A 23,836-nucleotide genomic window follows, 5' to 3' on the forward strand; every position below is an offset into this window, starting at 1 on the left:
GTAGCCATGTACCATATATCAATCGACAGCAGATTTTATAAGTTGGATAAGTAATTTAAAGTTGGAACTTAAGAACGAAAGTTCAACACAATCCTTTAAAAAGTACTGAAGATTCTAATGATTATTAAACTTGAATGAACCTTTAACTAGTCGATTTGTTTTCTTGAAAGTTATAAGTCATTAGACGGCAGGCTCCGTCGAATGCAGTCTCAAAAGCGTAGGCTTCAAGTGTACTTGATAACTTGTACAATTCAATAACTTGAAAGCGAACTTATATTCACTTATGCGTTGGTACTCTTTGAAATGGAAATAATTTTTATATTAATTGGCTGTATTTTTAGGTACATTATAACCTAAGGCTTATTATAATTTATAACTTGAACATCACAATCAAGTAAATTAAAATATTATGGTAATAATTTCAAAAGTAGAACGCCCACTTCTGGACATAAGTTTTCCCAACACATATACAATAGAACTGGTTAGAAGCCGCCCGAATCGAGCATCATTTGATGACTTTAGGTAGTTTGCCCACTTTGGAAGTAGATGTCGCTACGTCTGCAGGTCCATGGATTGTACTCCAGAACCTTAAGAATCCAAAGACACTCCTCCTCTGAATTTCTAACCTTTTCTAAGTATTTCATATTTGAGAATGAATAATTGACGGCAGGCTTCGCTTGATCTTATCCTCTTAACCAATAATGACGTACAAGCTAGAATAAAGGCTTACAAGCGCTTCTGCTTTACCAACATAACTAAATAAGGCTATTCTTTCAACACATTCTGTAATAAAAAAATAGGTAAAATTGTAAATTAAAACGCCCGTGCATTTGGAAAAAATATAATAAAAATATAATAAGAATATGTTGCCAACCGTATTATATTAGTAAGGTTATATTAATAAAATATTTTTTATTGTAATACACAATAAAGTGACACAAATATTACAAAAGCAATGTAATATTTTATGGTCAAAATAAAAGGTAAAATTGTCATTTATAACTCTCGGGCATTTGGAAAAAGAATTTAAATATGTTGCCAACCATATTATAGTAGTAACGTTATATTAATAAAATATTTTTTATTGTAATACACAATAAAGTGGCACAAATATTACGAAGGCAATGTAATATTTTATGGTTAAAATGAAAGGTAAAATTGTCATTTAAAAGTCCTGGGCATTAGGAAAAAAAAATTAAATATGTTGTCAACCATATTATAGTAGTAAAGTTATATTAATAAAATATTGTTTACTGTAATACACAATAAAGTGACACAAATATTACGAAAGCAATGTAATATTTTATGGTCAAAATGAAAGGTAAAATTGTCATTTATAACTCCCGGGCATTAGGAAGAAGAATTTGAATATGTCGACAACCATTTTATATAGTATATTATATATGTAGTACAATTATTGGGTATATTAAAATATATTTTATTGTAATACACAATAAAGTGACACAAAAATTACGTAAGCAATTTAATATTTTATGGTCAAAATGAAAGGTAAAATTGTCATTTATAGCTCCCGAGCATTAGGAAGAAGAATTTGAATATGTCGAGAACCATTTTATTTAGTATATTACATATGTAGTAAGGTAATAATAAGAAAAATATTTTTGTTGCAATACGCAATAAAGTAACACAAATACTACAAAGGCAATGTAATAATTTGTGAACATTAGATAAAGTAAAATTGTCATTTAAAACTTTCAGACATTAGGAAGGCAGGTAAATTATTTTTACTATGTCGGTAGTATTGTCTATAACATTTGCCAAGCGTCTGTTTGTTAAAAGTTGAAATATCATTTGGTTCAGCTCAAACCATTTTAAAGGATGTTTTGTATCTCAAATGCATCACGTGGTCGAAGTCATACTGCATTGATTCTTCGCGACTTTTTAGTCAAAATCTCGACTCATATCGTTCCTCAACCACCGACTGATTTGACTCCGTACGACTTCTGGCTACTCAGCAAACTTAAATCTAATACGGGGATACCGTTTTGTTTTTTACACGATTGAGGTAACAAAAATCGAATCAAAGAATATCTTTTAATTTATATATACATAATAAAATTTGAATTTCGTTTAGTTTGTTAAAATTTTATATATATGTGTGTATATATATACATATATATATGTATATATATATATATATATATATATATATATATATATGCATATATATATATATGTATGTGTGTGTGTATGCTACTTTTATTTCTTACTGTATATGTGCCTTAATTTATGTTACAGTTATACTCTATCGCTTGTTTACATCTATTTTTCTGTATATATACTCGTAGATCATAAATATCAAAACTCAGTCAAATTTGGCGACATTTGTAAAAATTAAAATGCGTTAACATTATGACATTACTTTTGCGCAGTCATTTATAACAAAATAAATCTTCGTTTATCAATATTCGTCATTATTATGGGAGAGATTGGCGCTTATTACTGTAGTAAATCTAATGAATTCTGTTGGCAATGTTGTTGCATTTTATGCGAAAGTCCTCAAGAGGCTGCCAACGCCTGGCAGGCGGAGCACTGCGAGAGGACTCGAGTAAATTACTTGTAGCAATTTGGACCCATCAGTTGGCACGGTATAAATGAGAAAAGAAAAAATGATCTAATTGAATTATATATTCCAGATGCCTAAAAGGCTACCTTAAAATAGAATCTTTTAAATCTTATCTTTATTCTAGCGTAATTTATGACCTGAGTTTTTGTGTCAATTTGTATCTTCAGACTTTGCTAACTTAAATCATAGTTTACACACAGTTCAATATTTTGAAATTTATATCTTTATTTATGGATTTGTTGCTTTAATATACTTCGATTAAGCAAAGATACGTATAAATCGATTTTATTATTATAATTGATGTCAAATATTTCACAGCAAAAACAAGGTTGATTTTATTTATAATTACTTATGCAGGAAAAGATTTCGTATTTTTAAATAATTTTAACGTAATTTTTCCAGTTCTTTTATCAGATTTCAGACTAGTTACATAAGAACCCTTTGTATTGTAACCAAACTACGAAAATTGGTACAATGACTTACAAGTTTTGCGTGTAGCAATACGTTGGGAAATTATTTTTAAAAAGAAAATTCATTATTGAATTCAGTTTTGAAATTATCGTTTTTTTTTTCAGAATTCTAAGAATTTTTCTTTAGTTTATTTTAAGTAATTAATTTTATCTTTTTTAATTTATATTTATATTCTGTATTATTTTTTAGGCTTCACTGGTAACTATGTATTTTTTTTGATACTAAGATATATATTACACAGACATCAACGTCCGTGCCTTTACTTTACTTTTTTTTAAAGCTTTATTTCATTCCATACAAATGACTTAAAATTATTTAAATTTTTAAATCTTTGGCAACTTGAAGCCGCCCGTGACCAGCCGTAGCCACGATCTGGTCGATCTCGATAATAAACAGATAATATTACTATAGCGTATCTGTCTGTCTGTTTGATAATGGCCGCCGATAAGATGCAAAATGAGAAAAAAAAATAATTACACGAGTTCTCCTTCTGATTAAATGGGGAAGGGGAATGTATAATAGAGACGGAAGATTTCAAATCAATACTTCTAATAAGATCTTTTGTTTCATTCTGCAATTGTTACACTAGATAGTGAGGAAAGCGTTTATGTTGTGGTAAATTTGTGATATTAACTTTTGAAGTTAAGAAATATATCGATTTTATTTTTCACTGAGCTCAATATTATTTCTCAGCTTAGTAATTTTAATAATGATGTTATTTTATATTTGCAATTTCGTAAAAGTCTACTGTTTTAATCCTTCTTGATCCAGGTCTTCTAGCCACACTACCTGTCTCCTGGAACCGCTCCCATACGTTTCGAATAGCTCGCCGTGACACACCAAGGCGAGATGCAACCGATCTTTGCGATTCTCCCTCTTGAAGCAAAAGAACTGCCCTTGTCAAAGTTTTCACATCCTTATGACGACGAGAACCTGGCATTGTAATCGGGAATAATGCCGAAACGAAAAAAACACAGCTAAACAAAGTGTGATCAAAGTATTGCGCTTAAAGCAAGACTGAGAACACAAACGATTGAAAATTTAAGAAATGGATAAATTTAAGCACTTTACTTTTTTGGCTACCCACTTGAAATCAACAAAAAAGTTAACTTTTAAAACATCATTATGAACTGATAAACATGTGTGCTAGAAGTGGTAGTGCTTCATTTTGTCAATGATTAGTACATATATGAGTTATTTATAAACACGATTAGAGACAAAGTTGCGGTGGGCCCTATTTTGTTTTGAGTAGTTTAGATTCCTTTTAATTTTTTTGTATTTTATTACTAGGTTCTACATTTCACAAACATTTTGTTTTTTCGGTATTGTATTACTCTCTTAAATCTACTAACTTATATTGCAAAAAAATGAACACTAAGTTGAAGTCAAGAGGCTGGCCCCAGAGGCTGGGCATCTTGAACACCGAAAGATTCCCCCCCCCCCCCCGAAACCAAAAAAAAAAGGTATCTTTTGGAGAGACATACCTTGCAGTGAACATCTGATAAGAATAGGAAGATTAACAACGTCTAGAAATACAGATGTATGATTATGTAAGTTCAAATATGGAAATATCAGGCCCGGGAGAGAGAGAATGCTTCCTCAGCTACTACAGGAAGGTGGTAATAAATGCAATAAGTAAAAATAAAACGAACACTAAAATATAGAAATAAAAGGAATAATACGTGTTAAAAATTTGAACAATAAATAATGTTGCAAAATAAAATAGTAAGGAAACCTAGAATGTAGTGGTTGAGGATAAATGTATGGCTAATGGAATGAAAGAGAAAGACTGGGAAAATTGTAGAATGAAAGAAACAGTACGAAAGATAAGATGACATATGAAAGAGAAGAATGATAATAATAAAAAAAATATGAATAAAATACTAGAACTAAAAAGTCCCTATCCCACACAAGATAGGGGAATGAGAGGTCCCCAACAGCGGGGACCATTTAGAAAAAATATTGAGGCCCAAACGTTCTCGAGTGGTGAACATGAGACGGAAGGTAGACTCCGATCACATGGACAGACATATTTAATGGAATCAGGCGCTACCTCGCGGAAGTCTTTCCTAAGTACGAAAAGGACCAATATTTAGGCTCTAGTCTAGTGTTTGGCACTAATCGGTGTAACATAACTCCTGAAGATGCCCTGTGGAGGGGTGAAACACGTGTTAAGTAATTTGGCGGTGGCGGTTGTGTGACTCAGCATTTATCAGCGGGCTGGCGGGCGGTGCATTTTATTGCACGGCTACCACTGCATGTGCGGAAGTGGCAAAATATTGGTCCTTTTCTTACATGGACTGACGATACAGGATACGATCAGTGCAAGAACGGTGATCGTGATGATCTCTAAAGAAGGCGTACGCATTGCCGTAGGCGTCTATCGGCAGACCTGATGATGTTGAAATTCATAATCAGTGATCAGTTTTTTAATGGTTCCCAATAACACATTTATTAGTATAATACACAAAGAAAGAGAATTTACGAAAACAAAATCAAATTTTAACAAGGCACTTATGTGTATTATCTAAAAAATTCATAAAGATACTTTTAAATTGAATTGCTATTACAAGCACTTAGATATAAAGAAAATATTACGTATAATGCTTAACAAAAACTTATATATAAATATTTTGTCAAAGTGCTTTCGTATTTGAGTAAAATTTTTATCAATTTTAATTAAATGTGATATATCAAAGAAAATATGTGCAAATAACATTTTAAAAAAGTGATTTTGTGTTTAAAAACCTGCCAAATACATTTGACCATAAATAAAGACTTCCAAAAAACATACAAAAAGAAAAGAAAATTAGTTTATTTATTGAAAATTTGAAAAATGTTGTCTGTAAGGTATATAAATATAAAAATAATAAAAGTAAAATTGTAAAACTCTAGAGGACATGTGAAGGAAGTGAGGCAATGTATGGAAGAAAAATATGGAAAGATATGAAAGGTTTTGATGGAAATTTGACATTGAGAAAGACGAAAGATGAACCTGGAAATTTATTAAAATTATGTAAAAAATAACAATGTGAATATAGACCCTGACTGCCTATAATAGGGGTTGAACGAGAGGATGTAAAAACATAAATAAAAATTTAAAAAATAGTTACAAAAAATATATAAAAAATTGTATAAATATAATACACTATGGTAATTTGCTTTAATACAGGATGGGCCATAAATTTTTGCACTTTTGAAACATGTGTAGAAATAAAAGTACAAATGAAATCATTTAAATTCGTAATAATTAAAAAAATAAATTTTAATAAATGATAATTACGGTAAATAAATCATAAACAAAATAGCATTATTTGTACTTTTATTTCTACACATCTTTCAAAAGTGCAAAAATTTATGGCCCACCCTATATAAGAAAACTTTAAAAATACCTGACCAAGTCATAACTTAATATCGACATCACATTGGATAACGACATTACATACGAATAACTTAGGTATATATTCGACTCAATAAAAAGCTTACACTTTGACATACGTAAGATTATATCAGATCCATAGGTAGGAACTATGTCGCGACAGATGCTGGGAGTTATATGCATGGATATGCGCAGTGAAGCGTGAGCCTCCATTTGCCAGGCCCTCCTTGATATAGCTTTATATATGTATGTATGTTAACTGAAATTGCTTCGTCAGCCTTGTTGCCGACTCCGAGGGCTTTGCCCGGAACGATAAACGTTGAACCTCTGAAAATTAGTGACGTGTCGGCATACGATTTCGGTTTGTTGATTTATGTAGAATTGATTTCGACTTAAAACAATCCAGAAGTACTTATAACAAGCTACAACTATAATAAATATTTAGATTTTCATTTATAACGCGTTTTAATCTGACAAGAGTCAAATTTACAAATTTACTTAACGTAATAGTTAGAAAAATCTATCACCACTACACTGTGGTAGTCCAGCGGTAGAGCACTGAGATTTTCGAACGTAGGTAGCGGGTCGATTCCCGGGATACATTTTTAGAGATTGCCACAGCTTATAAACAAGCAGCGTCCTCTGTATACCAAAATGCCATACTGTTATCGCTTATCCGATAAATATCGAAATGTAATTTGCTATCAAAAATAAACGTTACATATCTATTGACAACGTAGTTACATTTAATCTAATCAAAATCGCTGATGCGAATTCAAATATTTCGTTATAAAACGTGAATTGGTTTAGCAACAAATTGTGAAAATTTACAAACGGGCTTAATCCGATTTTACAAATTAAATATGTTTCATAAATTTTTTACTGTAGTATCCGCAACAAACTATTTTAAAAATGTGAGATTCTATTGTTTACTGCACAGATATGAGACGTAAATAGAAGACAAGACCTGAACCTATACTTCACCAGGAATCTCTTCACCTGTGACACTTCGCACAGGACATTGCATCATTCACAATAGAACAAAACATTACTCACCACATCACAACACCCGTACTTATAAAAAATTGTAAACGAATAACACAAAGATAGCAAAAAAAAGTAATGTGATATAGAATACTAACAGAATATAAGTAAAAAATGTGATATAGAATATAAGAAAATGTAAAAGTAATGGGGAATGAATGACAGGCGATATAGAGCGAAAGAGAAAGATAGTGGAATTGTGGAAAGAAAGAAATGAACGACAGATAATATGAAGTATGAAAGAAGAGAAAGAAAATAAAAAAAATGTATGTGAAAAAATAAAATAAATGTAAACAAATAGTCCCTGTCCCACACCAGATAGGGGGTACGAGAGGCTCCCAATAACGGGAGCCATATAAAAAAACACCCGTACTTAGGGCTGCCCGCTTCCTAAATGCGAACAGCGTGGGTGAACAGATCTTGGGTCTGGACACATTCCTGACTCGCCCGTGGTCCACGCTGCCGTCCTCAAGCATATACACAACATCATCACTACACAGCTCTACACGAGTAGAGCGGTTTACAACGTGCAAACATCATCGTACGACTGAAATTCGTCTATCCAGGTTCTGTTTTATTTTTAAGTTCACAGACCCTTTCGCTCCGTGAGCTCAGTTCTGATTAAGCTGTGAAAGCCCTCGGGCTAACTGTATCAGCTTCAATTCAAACCAAGCAGCAAGCGCCTATATTCAGCTACCAGTATGATATGGCCCCGTACACCGCTAGCATTGTAGTTTAACTATGCTCTATTTCGTAAATATATTATTAAATTGGTTCACAATATACATTAATTATTTTGTATAATACGGTTCTACTTCTTTGAGTTCCCGCGACCTTATGGCGTCGGTTGATTTCCAGCCCTTTACTTTCCTTTGCTTTCTGGGTGACAATGAGCTTGTTTACAAGGCCCGTCGTAAGTGATCACATCACGGATCTCTATGTCATCACTTGCAACACACATTTATTGGACAAAAGGTTTCGGAGCTTCCTAAACCTTTTCCCATCCGAGTTTGATTCATGTGTAAAACGATTACACAAGTTCGCGAACAATAACATCGCGGTCTTTAAGTTCGAACGTCTATCAGTCGCTTTATACGTTAAAATATTAATACCTGCAAAGTTTTTAAACATGGAAATTAAATTATATTTCCATGAAAATATTGTTCCATATTTAAATTTAGGAATTATCTGTTGTTAAACGTGTTTTAAAATTTGTTTTAACGCTTGAAATATTATTTATGAAAATATTCAAAGTATCGTATAGCTAAATATGTGTAACATTTTTATTAGAATATTTTTGTCCACAGCTGGGCCTAGACATCGCCTTCGCATAAATTAAATTAAACATACCTCACGACTTATTACTCAAGCAATATTTTTTTTCTTATTCAATACACAGAAACCGTATACCGCAATGAATTTATATTCAATTCTTTCCATCTCCAACAAATTCGATACAACAGCCTTCATTATTTCCACAAGGTCGTATCTCCACATTGGTTATTTGAAAAACTGACGGCGCCTCTATCAAAATAAAGGTCATTATCGTGTGACACATTCAATTAGGTTGAATATCAAATGGTGCCCGTGCTGGAAGGCGATCAATAACAGGACGACGGTTTCTTTGGGGACGCAATAATTCCTTGTATAACCAATATCTCATTATGGGACCCATTTGTGTGATTTATATGTTGCTAAAATGAGTCTTATAGTGTTAAGGATAAGGATTAGTTTTGCAAGATGTATAAAGCCTACAGGTAGTTTGATAATCCACGCTCGATCCCCTCTTGGTGTGATTTACCGCTTGGGCGGGCTCCGAATTAAATCTTATCCATAATTCTCGGAGCGGCGTCGACATGAAGGGCCACCTCCACGTGTTCTTACGCCTAATTACCGTTTAGTCCCGGCTCATTTCTTGTAAATCTCGTTTAATTGGATACGAGACTCGATATTTACTGCCTTGTATCAAGAATTTATCATTAGTTAAGTCGTTCTGTCAACAATTCATACTTTAAACATACTAAATCGTTCAAAAACCTATTTTTTATTAACAAAATATTATTTCTATGTTGCTTATATATGTTATATGTCGGTATGAATATGTTACAAAAGCATATAATTGCTTTTTAGTGGCTCCCGATACACAGGGACTAGTTTTACACACACACACACACATATTTATGTGTATATATATATAAATATATATATATTTATATATAGCATAGCATATTTGGTTCTCATCTTTCATTCTCCATAAATACATTCATTATCTGACTTCTTGTTCTGGTTTGCTTTGTCATTTATACATTTGCTTCTTTGTTATATTTACATTCATTAATTGACTATTTTATCATTCTCTACCATAACAATTGATAAAAGGTAATTCCTAAGAGTCGACAAGGGTTAAAAGGTGGAGATACTTTGCATTTTAACTATATGTAGTTATAGAATGTTCTTCATCATATTTTTATATAGAGGGTATGGAGGGCATATGTGGTTCAGGGCTATGCCTGGAACGATCAAAGATAATATATACCGTTCGAGAACGGCACAGATGGTGTAACATAGTATGCAAATCATATAATAAAAGGAGGAATATGGGCCAAGGATTTGTAACTTCACCGGCCGAAGTATTTAGGGCTTTAAAAAGGTTGTTGTGTGGATTAAAGATCAAGTTATTTATAAGTGTATATACTTATTACTTATAACTCGGTTAGATTCCCTTATTTGTTACTTTTTTTTTCTTTACTTTTACGCATCAAATCCATGTGACGAAAACTAGAGATTTGTGTTCGGGACCTCAGCCTATATATATATATATATATATATATAAAAATATACTAAAGATAAATAATAAATGTAAATAAAGGCTACTGATATATACATACTAAAGTTAAGACATGTAACGGAGACATATCTGATAAAACCATTTCGTCTCCAAACAGGTTGTGCGACATATTTGCCTTGTGCGCGTCGCCAATTTACATCTGGTGTACTAATCACAGGGTACTTAGGCGTGGCGTTGGAAATTTCTAGAAGCATTTACGTTAAATTTTGAATTTAGAAAACGCTATGATATTATTAATGTAACTAATAAAATTAAAAAAAGAACTCACCCTGGCCCTCGACCTCGTTCCCTGCTGATAATCCGACCCGTACCCTCGACCCTGAAATAAAATACGTATATTATTCACAAATCTTTAAATATTTTGCTGACTAAAGAGATAGTAAAATACCACTTTTTTGACTTCTAATATAGGATATTGTGTAGCATTTGGCATATTTATTCGTACCTTTTCTACGTCTATATATGTGTATATGTATATATAAGTATGTTTGTATATATGTATTAGTGTATTGTTATGTATGTGTGTATGTATGTACATCCTAAACTGCCCTCTCGTATCTCTCATTTTTATCAAAAGGTCGTCTAGTTGAGATCGCCTCGTACGATAAGACCGCCTTTTGTATCTGTATGTAATTTTTTTTAAAGTTATCATCTATGTTATTTTGTTGCATTTTCTTTTTCGTTTTTTATATATAGAGTTTTGGTACAATAAATTATATATACAGTAAGCAAATAAATAAATAAAATGTATCGATGAGATACGAGTACAAGGTCGCAGCATGTTGACAGCCCTTGACCATGCCTAGAAGAAACCTAGTCACTGTTGTCATGAAAACTCCTTAGTTATAACTGGAGGAAGCAGGAATTGGAGCTGGAGACAGTATCGATGGTAGATTGTTCCACTCTATTCGCACTATATATGTATTGGAAAAACTCTGAGTGTGGGTGAAAGGAATTTCAACTGTGAATCCGTGCTCAGGGCATCGAGATGCCTTGTGACCGATGCAAGAAAGGAATCGTGGGAATTTTTGCTGTGATTTCGCTGTAGAACAGTGATTCCCAAAGTGGTCCATATTGACCCCTAGGGGTCTATGGCAACCTGCAAGGGGTCTACGTCAGCAAAAAAAATTTGGGGGTCCATGAAATGAAAATGTGGGTCCACAGACTGGACATCATTAGCCGAGGAGATTTAAGATTAACCCTTACAAAATTGACGCCAAATGTTGATAATTTATTATTAAAGCATCAGTTTCATCCTTCTCACTAAAAATATTGAATTATTGCTTATGTTATTTTATTTATAGTTTATTTTATGTTTATGTAATGTTACGTATATTTTACATATTATAACAGATACAAAATTTTATTTTGAGTTGTTTTAATTTAAACTCAATTGATAAACGTAAAAATTAACATGTGTTTTTACTTTAAGTTTTTAACACTAAACTTCACTACAGTTAAAAATTTACACGAAATCAATATCAGGTAAGTAGGGGGTCTACCCACTGAAAAACATGGCAAGGAGTCTACGACACTAAAAGTTTGGGGAAATCTGCTGTAGAATACCGATAAACTGGTAACTTTTCACCTATGAGCTAAACTTTAAAGCTTAAAGCTCACCAATCAGCCTCTTGGTTCGTCTATGCATGGAGACGAAAGCTTCGAGCTGGTACTTTGACCCATGCCACAGATGGTTATAGTATTCTACATATAATCAGGATTGCCCTAGATAAAGACTTAAGATAAAGGGAAATAAAAGAAACAAGTTAGAATTTTCAAATCCAAGTCAGAAGGGATAGTCTTTTCTAACTTGAACTTCAAAATTCTAACTTGAAGATCATAATTCTAACTTGTAGAATAAAACTATAAATTGGAGTTCAAAATTATTAACATGTTTATTCTTATTCTTAACACGTTCACTGCGGGCCCAATTTTGAAGAACTTTCAGCTGGTGCGGCTGAGGTCGAATCAGCCTCAAGCTGAACTTCCTAGTAGTGCGGTTGAGGCCTTTTCTGCCTCATGTTCATCAATATTTTTTTACAATATTGAGTCAATGCTTCGCAGACATAAAGAAAGCTATATTTGTCTTTGTCATACCTTATACGGTTGAGTGTAAACAGCCGCCGCACTAGAGAGAAAACACGAGTTTTACGCGCCGCACCAGTGCAAAGTCTACCATGTGGCTGAATCGACCTCAAGCCGCTGTGAACGTATTAAGTATAAACAAGCAGAGAATGAACACAAGTTTGATGATCATTGGGGTTTAATTATATTTAAAATAAGAGAAACCAAATTAAATATAATATCCCATTATTTACATAAGTTAAGAAATAAATTAAATATATTCATGTAACATCAAAACAAAGTTGTAAATGTCTTAAATAACATACTTTGAAATAGCGAACTGAATTTATCCGACAAATTGAATCAAACCGTGGTTGTGTTAGGATTTAAACCTGTTAGCACTAAATAAAACGCCTCGGCCGAGCTGGAACAGGTTGATTTTGGATGCGAAGCGACATGCGACCGCATCGCCCCCGCAACCGCATCTATTTCCATTTCGAATTAGCGCAAAATTGCCACGAATACGTTTGCGAAAAGTTAGTTTGCGGAATCTCCGTACACCTCAGAGGTAAATAGTGAATTTATATTCGAAAAATCTATGTATTTATTTAAGAACATTGCCAAATATAAAACAAATAGAGATGTAAAAACGGTTAGTGGTTTATGACATCGAAACAAGAACGCTATTAGTAGCTCAATATTGAAGCTCTTTAAGTGGAAATATATAATTATTAAACCTCAATTTGATTGTTTATAAACAGGCAAAACAATATTTAATGGAATCAGGCGTTACCTTGAGGAAGTTATCCTAAGTATGAAAAGGAACAATATTTAGCCACTTCCGCACATGCAGTGGTAGTCGTGCAACAAACGTACACCGCCCGCCAGCCCGCTGATAAATGCGTATGCGGCAAACAATGCGAATCACACAACTGCCACCGATAATTCACTCAACACGTGTTTCACCTCTCCACGGGGCATCTTCAGGAGTTATGTTACACCGATTAGTGCCAAACACAGAGACAGACTCTGTGTATACCACTGCATGTGCAGAAGTGGCTAAATATTGGTTCTTTTCTTACCAAGCAAAACAAATTTTGAAATCAAAATTTCAAAATCAAAAGAAATTTTGAAGAAAGCAATTTTTTTTACAAAAGGACCCCATGAAGTGTTCAATTGCAAAAGCTTCAATTGCTACAAATATACGTAATGATTTATTTCTCGACGAAGACATCAGCTTAGATAAAGCTTCTGTATCCGAGAGACAAACTCACTCTCTCTCCACCAAAAACATGAGCGTCTCTCTCTGCGCAGCCCAAAGCTGCCCAAAGCCAAGTTGGGTCTACATCTACAGCCAAGGAACTTGAAGCCTTTGCTCTGTATCTGTCTAATACAAAACCAGGAAACAACAATGTGATGAATAATCTGTAACACTTTGGGAATAAAAGAAGATGATGAAAGCCGATGGTTGAATTATAATGCTTATGGAGTGAAAAATTTTATGATGCATAAAAGAAAGTTAAAACGTGAAAGATACCGTTAAATAAGACAGAAGACAAATGTTAATAACAATATATCTGAATAACTTATTTTCAGAAATTTTAACGCCCCTGTCCCACACCAAACAGGGGGATCAAAGAAATTAAAAAATATATACCATAGGAAATAGATCTCTATTAAGTATCTATTTTAGACTCCAAATTGAACGCTTTGTGGTGATCGCAGATAAAAATTTAAATAAACTACCTCCAGCAGATACCTGCTAGGATACAGAACTCACAATGGGCCTTTTTCGTCTGTTCTTTTTAAGTCTAAAGCATTTCATTGCAGATGTAATTCATCATATATATGTTATATAAAGAATTTAAATTTCAAATAGATAAATTAAAAATACATTCCACAGGCCTATAGGAGACCAACGCGATATGTCTCGTCCGAGGTCCATGCTGTATAGTTCTATTTGCGCACACATACAAAACATTACGTAATACGCATACATATATATGTAGGAAAAATTGACAAAATTAGAATAGAAAGATGGAAGGATTGACATTGGCAAATAAGGACTGTTGTGTGTTTAGGAGAATGACTTTTAAGTAGATGTGTTAATAAAGTTATTGAAGTAAATACGAGTGTATTTCCACTGAGAATTCCATATATATACACACTTTTTTGTGTGTATGAACTATTTATAAATAGCTACAGATCTGCGTATTAGTTTTGACAAATGGAGTTGTAGTTTCTGTACTTCAAAACTATTAAGACCATCCGATTAATAATGAACTGGATTTGTAGTATAAATGGAAACTGTCAAAGTGGTCCATTCAATAAATGTATTCAAAGTTTACTGCGTAACGTAATTAAGTAAGATTGGATTCTTAGACTGTTAATTTGAAACAGCATCTGTGGAAGAATTGATTCTAATTTTAAATTTACTTTTAATTGACATTGCAATCGTGTTTGTGACTTTATTTTGCATTGTAACTTTGACATAGATTTTGATGTTAATTTTTTTTTTGCTAAACACATCCATTTATTTGCGGCTTGAGGCCACTATCTCCTTGATTTTTAATAATGCAGAATTGTTACTCCTCAATAAACAAATTTTCAGAGAGTAGACAGCAGCGCCCTCTACTACGATCTACACAATACGATCGTCAACACACCTGCAGTGATGAGAGGCGGTGATGAAATTTCAAAGACAACTAGAACGATACCAATTTAACATGTCAGGCTGTTAAAAAAAAGAAAAATCTTTTACGTGACTGTTTAGTCAGAGTTTATAACGCTTTATTTATTCGAACATAAACCGCTTTCGACGCTCAAGAAAACGTAAAAGGTTTTCACGGTGTAAACGAAACAACCTGAAGAATTTAAACTACATTGAGTTTCAGCTTAACTGTTCCTGTGAGGTTGCGTTCATAATTGAATTCGCCAGAATTTTGTAACTTTGAAACAGTTACGGTGAGAAAAAAACGACGTTACTATTCTTTGAGATTATGTGCTTAAAAAATATGATTCTTATATTTCAAAGACTAAATTTAAAATACTTTATATATGTTTCATGTTTCCTTATTTATATAATTACATAAGTATTTACACCTTTTTTTGATTTAGAGTTCCATTTACAACCTTATTATTTTAAGCCGTGACTCTCACAGCTGGGAAAAGGTCTCCCAAAATGTTTTACGATGGTACATGTTTAATAAAACTACTGTTAACTTTTAAAAATAAATGAGAATTTATTCAAATAAAACACGCAGTGTGTTACAAAGCAAAATTGGATAGGAAAAATTAGCAGTTGTCAGTATTGCAACGAATTTCTTTGTTGCCAGAATTACGTAATATTTTATGGAATAAATTATAATTAAAAACCTAAATAATTTAGTTAGCACAGGTTGAAAGTCTGGCTACTTTCATCCAATATCTTTAGACAACTTTAACAATGTCTTTGTCCACCTAATGTTGAACATCATAAGCTTCAAGTTCTGCTCGTTATGGAGTATGTCCAACGCCACGTAAATTAGCGTTCTGCTGGGACACATCTGTTACTTTCTTTAGACTATAATTCACGTAATTTCTGCTTTCATCTCATAGAAGAATCTTGAATAAATCCCTGTTCCCACAGTTTGTTGAGCGACAGTGACATAGCCCATGGGGTCTGTAGTGATGGACCTCTTTTATGTTAGAAATAGGCAAAGCATTTGACCTCTGTCTTGCCTCACGTTAAGAGATGACGTGTTCTACCGTTGTACATGCTTGCATAGAAGAAACCCTTTCACCCTTCTTTCTTGTCTTGTTGTCCCATGAAAGAAAGTAGATAGAGAAATTATTTACTATGACGTAATCTATTGATACTTCTATAGGATTTCTATAGGATAATTAGTTATAGGCGTAATAATTAACATTGCTATTTTTCATAAATGTAACTTATACACCGTTTTCTGAACAATCTGTATAAAGCGATGTCACTGAAATCTGTTATGGTTTTATTTATTTGAAGTAAAATTTTCCTCTCTCACACACACACACGCGCGCATACGCGCACACACACGCACACACACACACGCGCACACACACGCGCACCCACCCACACACACACACACACATATATATATATAAATGATAAACATGACTAAAATAATAAACATGACATCGTATTAAATGTATGTACAGACACAAGATAATGAGCTTTAGCTGAATAACTAATCTGAATTGTTCGAAACTTTGAACAAAGATAATTTACGAAGCTCCCACAAGCCTACCTCGAGATACGAATGTTAAAATAAGACAGTAGTAAGCAACATAAACTGACGGGCAATTTGTCATAAGACAAATATTACATTATTTCTTGAGAAACTTATCATGGACTATAAGTTTGCTAATCATTTAAAATACATTTTAACCTTTATGTAATGTTTCACTGTTGTTGCTGTTAAGCTGTGGAATGAATTACCAGAAGCAAAAAATTGCGATAATTTACCAGCTTTTAAAAAAAAGTACAAACGAGCTTTTCAGCTTGTAGTATTTGTTATTTATTCGTATTTATGTAAAAACTTTTTAATGTGAAATATACATATAATACATACATAAAAATATGTACATATATGTATATATATATATATATATATGTATATATCTTTATTGATAAAGTAGTAGTCATGTTGTTGTCTAATCCATCGATGTCCCCATATGTAATGTCAGCTGACGCGGTAGGTAAAGCAAGGCCAAGTTTTCGAAACAATGAATGGAGTAAATAAGAGAGTTTTAGTCTTCCTATAAATGTGGCTTCTTTAGTATAAAAATTAAAAATAGATGTAACAATATTTTGTAATTAATAAAGATCTCTTAACAGGAGAACATCACTCGTGTCCCTGCAGTTGACCAGACGGTAGTGCACCTGGTGACTTATTATCTCGTGGAGGACTTCGGTCTGTTTGCGAAACAGAACTAAGGAGTAAGAGTAAGAGTCGCCGCCCATTTTCGAGGTACCGCAGGAAGTTAATACAGTACTCGATCAATATAAATAGGACTTAAATTTAAATAGGTCAGGTGAGAAAACGAAAAAATTATTAAAGCATTGATTATCAATAGAAAAAATAAATTAGTTATATATAAAATTATAATAAATTAAACTAAAAAAACCAGTCTAGTGATAATGTACTGTGATAATAAGAAACAAACTATGAAACCTTGGGAATGGAGATGTGGTATGAAAGACGAAGTTTCGAAGGAATGTTTAGAATTCTAAAAATAAAATCTTCGCCAGGAGAAACCATAAATTAAAAGAGGTTGAGAATTATAAAAGAAGAAAATAAAATTCTTAAAAACTTCCCGACTCACATGTATAAAGGAACGAAAGGTCTCCAAAAAATGGGGCCTTATAAAGAAAAACCAGAGTGCATTTGCTTACAACGCCATCTAGCGTATAAACGTGAAACATAATTGTGTTTTACTTCCGATATCGTGTTACAGAAAACATTGTACACAATTCATAAGATTTTCGCATTTCCTCCTCTGTCATCATCCATAAAAAGCTTCTACTGAATTTTTTCCGGGCGTTTCGTTTGTCGGGAAGGGGAATTGGGGGCATTAGCGGGCTGAGACTTTATGTAAACAGAATTAGTCAACGGTAATCGAATCCCGGGCCGTGTTTATATCGCGGCGGCCATTAGCGACGCTCCAATAAGATTTAGCATTTGAATTATCGCTTCCCGTTTGGGGACGAAATTGTGCGATGATATTGCGGTTTGTTTATTGAACAGATTGTGTGAATTATTTCATGTTTCGTCCAATAACTTCAATTGAAAAAAAAAATCCAAAAATACCTAAAAATTAAAATTTGTAAATGAGATTTACGACTAAAATATCTGTACCATACTGACGCTGAATATTAATACGAAAAGTAATTTTTTGTATTTTCTTTTCTCGGAAAATCTGCTGTCAATGCTCTGAAAACGTTTTATTTTGCGTGCAGAAGTAATTCTATGTAACTAATACACAAATTGTGAACTACATAAGATTGCATTCCGGGAATATATCACGCGACATAAGATCTCAAGCCTTAGTACCTCTGCGTCATGAGAAATGTGCAGAAACTAAATCCACTCTATATATATATTTGTGTGTGTGTGTGTGTGTGTCACACACACACACAGACATGTTATATTAAATCAAATTTAAGGATTGCCACTTAAAGCTACAATGATTTCAAACGCGTTCTCTTCTGGGAATATATAGCAAATACACACAGGTTATTTATTTTGACGACATTTTAATATTTTTAGTACAGGAGCATAGCATTTTATCCAAAAATATTTTTAAAAAGATCAAAAATATCTTAATAAATATTTTTTTAAAGTGATTAATTAAAAACTTTTTAAATACATAGCAGCGTTGCTTGGTTGAAATTCCATCCACTCGCACTAAGCGTTTTGCTAATACTTTTATAGTGCGAACTGCTAAGGAGAAACAACCTTCCGGTGTCATTATTTCAAGACAATTATAACTTAGGAGCCTTCAAAACTAGAGTGAATAGGTTTCGTAACAAGTTTATACCATCGTAGATATCGTCATCGCTTAGGATACAGTGAGACAGAATTCAAATGCTTCGCCTATAAAGTTCGAAAAATAATTTAAAAGAGGTTCTACACAAATAGTAATGTACTTGAAAATTTGTAAATATTTTTACTCGTTATCAAAGACAGAGGCAATACGAGTGGCGGTCTTATAAAAAAAAGCTATTTTTTTATATAACCATTGGACTTATGTAGCAGGGAATATAGATGCGGTGGTCATGGGTAATAGAAGATGATGTAATGTGTCATCACCATATCATCCGGTCGATGACTACTGCAAGGTATAGGCTTCCACCAACGGTATTACACTGTATCTGAGTCTTCAAGACGAAGAGAGTAATAGGTTTCTAAGCAATTATGTTCGTTGTAGACCTCGTCATTGTTCATCAAGCGAGACAGAAGTCAAAAGCTTCGTCTATAAAGTTTAAAAAAATTTGTACTGACTTCATAAAAATATATATTTGCAATAATATTTCAATTTTTATTATCTCTGAATTTAATTAAAGTTCAAATTAAATTGGACTACACTTTAATAGCATTTTTTAATTTAACCTGCACGTATTCTAAATACTTTATGATCTGATATGAATTCGAAACAAACTGAAAAATAAATACATTTAAAAAACTTTTAAGTTAAACGGTTTTTTGATACCCATATTGTGGTGGTTGTGGAAAAATATGTACCTAGTCCGCCATATTGGAACGGCGTCCATCTTGAATTTAAAGTTTTGACATAATCATTGTGTTTTACTAGTGTAGCCCTTTCATTTGATACCCATATTGAGGGGGTTAAGGAAAAATATGTAATCCGCCATTTTGTATTGGCGGCCATCTTAGATTTATAATGTTATTGATTTTATTATATTGTATTGTCATCTAAATTAAATCTGTGTACCAAATTTCAGATCAATCTGACAACGGGAAGGTGCTTAAATTTCAATTTCTAATTTTGATACAAATAAATTCCGTACGGGTCGAACTAAAAACCGTTTAATTACCACGATTTCATTTTAAGTAAAAAACAAAGAAAACTAAACATTTCTTTGTTTTAAAAATTGATATTATAAAGGAAAGTTAGACGTATTGAACAGGAAGCCTCCATAAAGAGTGTCTGCGAGATATGTGATGCGATTGCGATTCCGCATTGTACCGAAGGATAATCGATTCGTCGCACACGCGTGGGTTGAACAGGACATTTTCTTTGTAATCCACAGCTCAGAGGTTTATGTTCGAACGCCTCCAAAAGATCTGATTACGTGGGCAATCGGTTCCACGCCAGCACTCCTCTCAAAGGACCAAGTAGAATATTTACTCGGCATAAATTTCTTCGATCATTCAGGCACGGTTCTCTATTCGTCGTTTTTCATGTTGAATAATTTTCGTGTTATCTCTTTGTACTAATTTTTACCTTTTTTTTGCAAATTTCATGACAAAAACGAAACGTATCAACTTACATAATAAATGATATATTCAAATTAGTTCCTTTTGCAATCAATCTATGTTGTCACTCTTATTAAAATTCTTTGGAGATTTCTTTCATGGCTTCTCGATTGCTATATATGCTAAATTTTAGAAACAAAAGTCACGTGGTGTAAGGAACCCGGAAAAGGAACCAACAATTGCACAATAAAATGAAATACATTGTCAAATACTCAGTTGTTTGTTTCGCCGAGTAAGCGTATCTCGAACTTTCTACAAAATGACAGACAAATAAACGCTTGTATATTTCCAATAACATCCGTTAAATGCAGCCTCCATTCTGCGTCCCCAAAAAATACCTTGCCTTTCTTTAGGTCGTCATTAAAGACACAAAACACTAATGGATTTCAAAAATAATAATCATAATAATTAGATAACTTAAACTTAGTTTTAAATACTTTAGGATTTAAGTTAGTAAATAGATCAAGAGACTTAAACACTGTAACATACAAAAACGTGAGCTTAAAATATTTCTAAATATTAAACTTAAATGTAAAAACTAAGGTACGGACGCTAATGTCTGTGGAATAAAGATTATAATAAAAAAGCTTGTCTTTCTCGTGAGTGGGGCGTGGGCATGGGCGTGGGCGTGGGCGTGTGTGTGGGCGTGGGCGTGGGGGTGGGGGTGGACGAGGGGGTGGGCGTTGGCGTGGGGGTGGGCGGACCACGAGCTAGTTGACGCGGCGTGGTTATGGTTCCCACTAGGTGGAACAACGGCATAGTTAAGATTGTGAGAAATCGCTGAATGCGAGAAATTGCCTTACAGATGGAAAAGAAGGGTAAAACTGAAAGAACATAACAAGGTGAGGAATGAGGCATCTGAATAAAAATACTCAAGACATGTGATTTCAAATTATTACACAAAGCCCACGAGGTACAATACCCGGCGGTAAATATTGCATATCGACATTTGGAAAGAGACAATCGGCTAATTCCGGCTTCGTAGAGCGTTATCTCTGTCGCAAGACTAACAAAACGTCACATAGGTGTCACCTCTTCTCTACCTTTCTGACTCTACTATTTGTACATGACTCATGAGATTCAACAGTGAGAACTTTCCAAGTGTACATGTAATTAAATTTCAATTCAAAATGATTTTATTGACAAAATAATAAAAGAAGTAAGAATGCAGGAAGTGCAAGACAGATGATCTTGTTGATTTTTGAGAGAGATCTATGGCTTGTGGGCATCCATCGGTTGAAAAGAAGAAAAAACTAAGTTCTTTTCTGTATTGTACTGTTATACAAAATGTAATACAATAAATATAAGATTATTCACGTATCACCGCAAAGATGAATATAACGTCTTATTTAATCTGCATAAATAATATTAGATTTAAATAATTCCGTCGCAAATCCATTTAATTTGGGTGCAATTTACCCGATATCAGCTACGTACAAGTTGGCTAATAAATTGGAGCCAATAGTCGATTGTTCCACTTATGTAAGCAAAGACAAACTTTGTTTCACTAACTACGGTAGGGCGGCCTTCGTGTCAGCGCTACTCGCTGGGAACTAGTTAACGAACGAATAGTTTACGTATGATAATTAAAATAAATCTATCATTTTTTATTTATTTACACTTTATTATACACCATAGATAATAAATAAAAAAGTGACATTTTATATAGAGGTACAAAAGACGGTCTTATCGCTTAAAGCAATCTCTACCAGACAACCTTTGGATGGAGATATATATTACTATACACACACACGCACATACACATATACATATATGTATATATATACATGATGGAAAAAGGAATGGATATGAAAATTTTTTTACAAAAATAACAATAATATCTTTGTAAATTATTAATTTGTATATATCTACAAGTTATATGCATTATAAAACATACACTGCGATATTTACACCTGGGGCGATATTAAATTAGTTTTTATGTATTATTTTTCGGTCTATTTATTTCTGGTCTAAATGTAGACCTGTGTTATACATGTACTGGAAAAAAATGTAAAAAAAATTTAAAGATGTGACAATATGTTATATATAAAGTAAGTTAAAACAGGTAGCAATGTAAGAATTATATACAGAGTGATTCGTAAAAGTGTAAAAATTTTAAGGGTAAAAATGTATGTTCCATTTGCTATCAATATATATATGGTACACCTTATCTGAAAATAAATGATATCAGGAAATAAAATTACATAATAATTATAAAGTTAAAAATTTGGTTTCCAAAATCGTATTAAATTTTTTTTTTACTGTCTGTCCTATATATATATACATACATATATAAGCGTGTGTGTGTGTGTCAGTTAGTGACAAATGAGATATTTATAAATGTGTACGTATCGCTGTAATATATATAACATATGAGGTTTACAACCACCCTGTATAGTAAATAATTTTCTCTAAACCACATTCAGATAAAGCCTAGAAGTGCTTATGCCGGCATTCTGCTCCAATGTCGATCCGCGAAATATTCGTTTCAAAGCCAATTTAACTTTCACGAAAACTTATTTAAACTTGAAACGATCGATTCTTTATACGTCTTAAGTTACGAAGGCTTTATACTTCAACATACAATTGCAAATTTTATTTATTATTCACACCAATAAAATCATAAATTTTTAAAGTTTAGAAAATATTTTAAGAGTTTTGTAAGCGAAATTGTATGTTATCTTTAAAGATTAAAATACGAAATTATATTAATGAATAAGTGTCTTTTATATATTGATTTCTAATATGAGTTTTTCTTTATATCTACCTCTGGGAAATCGATTTCTTTGACCAAATTAAAACTTCCTGGTTCATAATTATAACTATGTCTAGAGAGGTACTAGAAAAGCCTAATTTAATAGAAATATAAAACAAATTGATATCACCTACACAGGTGATCATTATAAATATTTACCAACGGAAAATCATCATTATAACAGATATAACATGTCCACTACTGTTTAATGGATTTAATGGAATCAGGCGTTACCTTGCGGAAGTCCATCCTAAGTAAGAAAAGGACCAATATTTAGCCACTTCCGCACATGCAGTGGTAGTCGTGCAACTAAGTGCACCGCCCGCCAGTCCGCTGATAAATGAGTATGCGGCAAACAATGCGAATCACACAACCGCCACCGCCAAATTACTCAACACGTGTTTCACCCCTCCACGGGGCATCTTCAGGAGTTATGTTACACCGATTAGTGCCACTCTGTGTTTGGCACGAAGATTGAAGTGGCTAAATATTGGTCCTTCTTTTACTTTGTCCACAACTGGACATAAATTTCCCCTATAGGCCAACAGAACCGGTGGCGTTTTACATAGGGTTATTTATCTTTGTAGTATAATCTACTTCGTCTTTATAAAACCATAACATATGAAAATGAACAAAATATGATAACTTATTAAAACAATTCGATGTATAA

General features: G+C 33.0%; 1 protein-coding gene across 1 annotated transcript in view; it reads right to left on the reverse strand.

Moving 5' to 3' along the window:
* mmd (mind-meld) overlaps window positions 1-23,836 on the reverse strand; it is a 514,304-nt gene that overhangs the window by 223,723 nt on the left and 266,745 nt on the right. Inside the window, exon 5 of the mRNA XM_068773325.1 lies at window positions 10,598-10,648. Coding sequence (XP_068629426.1) covers window positions 10,598-10,648 — 51 coding nt within the window. The remainder of the gene's footprint in view (window positions 1-10,597; window positions 10,649-23,836) is intronic.

Source organism: Battus philenor, unplaced genomic scaffold, assembly GCF_028537555.1.
Source record: "Battus philenor isolate CCGP_79_NKW_IND1 unplaced genomic scaffold, ilBatPhil1.0.hap1 SCAF_6, whole genome shotgun sequence".
Lineage (NCBI taxonomy): Eukaryota > Metazoa > Arthropoda > Insecta > Lepidoptera > Papilionidae > Battus > Battus philenor.